This window comes from Wyeomyia smithii, chromosome 2, assembly GCF_029784165.1.
Source record: "Wyeomyia smithii strain HCP4-BCI-WySm-NY-G18 chromosome 2, ASM2978416v1, whole genome shotgun sequence".
Lineage (NCBI taxonomy): Eukaryota > Metazoa > Arthropoda > Insecta > Diptera > Culicidae > Wyeomyia > Wyeomyia smithii.
Window position 1 is genome coordinate 206,726,040 of NC_073695.1, and position 4,795 is coordinate 206,730,834.

Here is a 4,795-nt window from a genome sequence, read left to right on the forward strand (position 1 = left end):
CAATGAAATGTTCGTTAAGGTTAGGGAAGTTTTTTGAGGATATCACATGAAAAATGGAAAACCATGATTTTTTTAATTCGTTTCAATCAGAATTCTAAGCGATATCATGTGATTTGTTTTTAAATAATAAATCGTTGTTCCTACAACATTTGCAAATATTTTCCTGCAAAAAAAAACTCATTTTTTGATTCAGTGCGAGTCGAGCATAACAATTTTACATTTCTGATATATTCGTAGTTTTGTGAATAGTAACACATTACGGGATTCGACTTACTTTTTCACTTTTATTTTACTTTTATTCAAACTATATCTTGGGAGATTGATTTAAAGAAAGACTACATTTCATTGGTTTGAACATCGATTAAGGGGCGACTTCAGCATTAAAACTCATGCTTTTTTAATTTCTACGTAGTTTTGTGAATTAAAGCACAATTGTTAATTATCAGAAAACCTTCTCTTCTTCTCAGACGTGTTTCTTGGACACTAACAAACCTTTTTCAATTTGAAAAAAAAAAACATGTCATCTCTTAAGATTTCATCGTAGAGGAAAACTGAGCATGGCTGGTCATGCTCATGCTCAATTCTTCTTACGTTAATTTCTTTCTTAGAAAAGACATAAAAAGAGGCCCGGTTTCAGGAAAATAGTCTAAAGTGGTATTTCACCAACAATTTCAATACTTCCGAAAGTGGAAATCGAAATTCTAAATGGTGACTTCAAGTTTACGTTCTGTGCGTTCTTAGAATATTGATGTATGTAAACGATGCGAAATATTTTTGAAGTGAGTTGTGCTTATGCATCAATGAAATATAAAAATTGATTCTCAATTTTGAAACCTTTGATCCCGAGCATCGCCGGGAACGTTCAACTAGTTATTAATAAATGCATTAAATGATAGGAAAAATAAGCGGGAAAGGAGTATACCGTAGAAAGAGTTCAGGAAGGAAGTATCGTAAGGAAGGAGGAGACTATTTGAGTAAGTAATGATCATGTAAATCGTAAACAAAATTGTAATTCAAATGCATATTCTAGTTTTTGAGCCACTCCAAAAGTGCAGCTTTGAAAAATTTAGTCATCCGAACATTCTCAAAAATCAAATAACGAGATTTCGGAGGCCTCAACCACGATGAGTAGCAAATCCCTGGACTTGACTGCTACCCCCTGCGAACAATGTGGACAAATTTCGACGGAGAATGAGGCTATGATTGCCTGTGATAACTGCGACCGCTGGTATCACACGCGCTGCGTGGGTGTAAATACGGTGCCGAAAAAGTACAAGAAGTGGTTCTGTCCGGATGCGTCGTGCCAAGCAGTTTGTCAGGAAAAGCTGAAGAAGACCCGTGAGAAAAAAAATGCCACTCCCATTCCTCCAACCGTCGCCGAGAAGCTGAAAGCTATGGAAGCGGAAAGGAAACGTAAGGAGGAGGAAATGGAAGCCGAATGGTTGATCAAGCAGAAGGAGTTGGAAATCAACAACGCACTGAAGGAGAAGCAAATGCACCTAGAGCGAATGTTACGCGAAAAGCAGCTGGAAGCCGCCAGGGACTTGCGCGAAGTGGAAATGGAGGAAAAACGTACGCTATTCGAAACGGAATTGCGGGAAAAACGAATGCACTTCGAGCAAATGAGGGCGATGGAAGCCGAGCATCGCGAGAAAATCTCCGAGCTGAAAAGGCGTATGGAGAAGATAGAAGTACAGGAAAAGTCGAAGATTAAAAATCAGAAACCCAGAGGCCAAGACGACCAAGCAACTACCTCGAAGCAATCTCCGGAGGGAATAAAGCCTGGCAAGCTTACGAAGGAAAATCTCGATCGCCTCGAGAATATCAACAGTGGTGTCGAGAGTGATGAAGACGATTACAGCTCCGATGATTCCGATGACGACGACGAGGAAAAAACCGTCGACTTGGAAGGCGATAGGAAAAGCCAGATCAGCTCTCAAAACGGGCAGGGGCACCAGCGTGCCGGGCCGAGTAAAGCCCAGTTGAGCGCCAGGAACGGGCTCACTAGAAAACTTCCCACCTTTACCGGAAAACCGGAAGAGTGGCCTTTGTTTTTCGGGGCCTACCAAGCGTCAAACGAAGCTTGTGGCTATTCGGATGTAGAGAACTTGGTGAGACTCCAGGAAAGCTTGAAGGGTGCTGCACTCGAGTCGGTTCGCGGACAACTACTGCTCCCTAAATCGGTTCCGAGGGTTATCGCGAAGCTGCGACAGCTTTATGGCCGCCCTGAGCAACTGCTTCAAAACCATCTCGAGAAGGTTCGTAAGTTGGATTCGCCGAAAACCGACCGGTTGGCCAGTTTTATCCCCTTCGGAAATGCAGTAGAGCAGCTCTGCGAGCATTTGGAGGCTGCTGAGCTCACACTGCACCTTGTGAATCCAATCCTGATTCAGGATTTGGTCAATAAGCTTCCGGACGGAGAAAAGCGTCAGTGGTTGCACTACAAACGGAAGAAGAAGGAGGTGACGCTGCGAACGTTCACGGATTTCAGCTCCAAGATTGTGTCCGATGCATGCGAGGTGAACGTCAACTACGATTACAAGCCGGACACCAAAGCTGCAGTTGGTACAAGTGCAAGATCCAAGCCGAAGGAGAAAGCTGCTCTATACAGCCACAGCGAGGCGAACGAGTCCCACGGGCGGAACGATCGGAAGAGGCAGAAGCCGTGTAAAGCGTGCAAACGAGACGACCATCGGCTAAGGTTCTGCCAGGACTTTAAAAATATGCCCTTTGCGGATCAAATGAAGATCGTGAGCAAATGACAACTGTGCAAGGTCTGTTTGAATGAACACAGTGGGCAATGTCGTTTCAAGATTCGGTGCGACGTCGATGATTGCGGAGAACCGCACAATCCACTGATTCATCCGGCCACAACGGCAGTTGCCATGCACGCACACATCAAACCCAGCGGTACCATGATGTTCCGAATGATCCCAGTTATGATTCACTGCGGAGAAAGATCACTGGCTGTGCTTGCGTTCCTAGACGAAGGAGCTTCCATCACGTTGATAGAGACTGAGTTGGCTGATCGTTTGGGGCTAGGCGGAGTGAAGGAAAAGCTAGTGCTTAACTGGACGGCGGACGTTTATCGTGTAGAAAAGAACTCCAGGCGTATGAACCTGTGGACTTCCGCTGCTGATGAGGAGAATGCGGAGAAGACTTTGCTGCGGTCAGTGTATACGGTCGACAAGCTGAGACTACCACACCAGACACTTAAGGCCGACGAACTAGTGGCGCAGTATGACCATATGCGGGGATTGCCGATCAGTTCATATGAAGGTACGGGCCACGACGAGTATCGCCTGAGTCGCAGGGCAGCTATCTGGCATACCACCAGCAGGTCTCTAACGAAGATCTTCACGATCTACTCAAATCCCATTATGCACTTGATGAGTCCGTAGTACGGGTGCACCGAGAATCAGCTGAAGACAAAAGGGCTCGGTCTATATTGGAGCAAACCACGAAGCGCGTAGGGAACCGTTTCGAGACGGGACTCCTTTGGGCCAAGGATGACGTTAGCTTCCCGGACAGCTACCCTATGGCACTGAAGCGGCTAATGCAGTTGGAGAAAAAGCTGGAAAGGTCACCAGAGTTATATCGAAACGTTCGGAACCAGATCGACGAGTATCAAGCTAAAAAATACGCCCATGAAGCCACCAAAGAAGAACTGCGCTCTGCAGATCCCGAGAGGACATGGTATCTCCCGCTAAATGTAGTCCTGAATCCGAAGAAACCGGGAAAAATCCGACTCATCTGGGACGCGGCCGCGACGGTCCAAGGAATTTCCCTTAACTCAATGCTGTTGAAAGGGCCGGACCTACTAGTGCCGCTTATGTCAGTGCTTCTCATCTTCCGGGAGCGGCGGATCGCTTTCGGAGGAGACATCCGTGAGATGTACCATCAAATGGAGATAATCGCGAAAGATAAGTCAGCTCAACGATTCCTGTTTCGAAAAAACAGAGCAGAAGAACCGAAAGTGTACGTGATGGACGTCGCTACGTTTGGTTCAACGTGCTCGCCTGCGTCAGCACAGTACGTCAAGAATCGGAATGCAGAGGAACATGCCGGGCGGTTTCCGGAAGCAGCAGCGGCCATCATTAAGCGGCATTATGTCGATGACTACTTCGACAGCGTCGACACGGTTGAGGAAGCGGTAGAACGAGCGAAACAGGTGAGGATCATCCATAAGCAAGCCGGGTTTGACATTCGGAATTGGGTGTCAAATTCACCTGAGGTCCTGACTGCGTTAGGAGACGCTAAAGCTGGGGGATCAGTCGTTTTCAACCAGGATAAGCAGGAGCACAACGAACGGGTACTCGGGATAAGCTGGGAGCAAGAAGCGGATGCGTTTGCCTTCTCCGTAACCTCCCGACCGGAGATGCAAGCTGCGTTATGGGCTTCTTCGACCCTTTGGGGCTACTGTCTCCATTTACAATCCATGGGAAGATGCTCGTCCAACATCTCTGGCGAAGCGGTTGCGAATGGGACCAAGAAATTGACGATTGTGGCTGGAACCTTTGGCAGCAGTGGATTGGATTGCTACCGGAAGTCGAAGCATTACGAATTCCAAGATGTTATCTGGGTGATGCTGAATCTTCGTCGGTGGAGTCCCTCGAGCTACACACTTTTTCGGACGCGAGCGAACATGCTTATGGTTGCGAGGCATATCTACGGTCGGTCGTCGATGGAGAAGTCAACTGCAGTCTGGTCATGTCTCGTGCAAAGGTAGCGCCGCTTAAGCGTCAGTCGATTCCCAGGTTGGAACTGATGGCTGCCGGCCTCGGAGCACGAATGA

General features: G+C 47.2%; 1 protein-coding gene across 1 annotated transcript; it reads left to right on the top strand.

Moving 5' to 3' along the window:
- Window positions 1-833: 833 nt before the first annotated feature.
- On the top strand, window positions 834-4,729 carry LOC129720368 (uncharacterized). The gene is made up of 4 exons (XM_055671832.1): window positions 834-974; window positions 1,031-2,750; window positions 2,814-3,238; window positions 3,280-4,729. Exons 2-4 carry the CDS (start codon window positions 1,125-1,127, stop codon window positions 4,727-4,729), a joined length of 3,501 nt encoding a protein of 1,166 aa, XP_055527807.1. The 5' UTR covers window positions 834-974; window positions 1,031-1,124.
- Window positions 4,730-4,795: the final 66 nt, after the last annotated feature.

Excerpts from the sequence above, each read along its gene's own strand:
- LOC129720368 (XM_055671832.1), top strand. The coding sequence starts at position 1,125 with ATGAGTAGCAAATCCCTGGACTTGACTGCTACCCCCTGCGAACAATGT. Across the intron at positions 2,751-2,813 it reads TTGCGGATCAAATGAAGATC|ATTCGGTGCGACGTCGATGA; the intron begins GTGAGCAAATGA and ends TGTCGTTTCAAG. Across the intron at positions 3,239-3,279 it reads GCCGACGAACTAGTGGCGCA|GTACGGGCCACGACGAGTAT; the intron begins GTATGACCATAT and ends GTTCATATGAAG.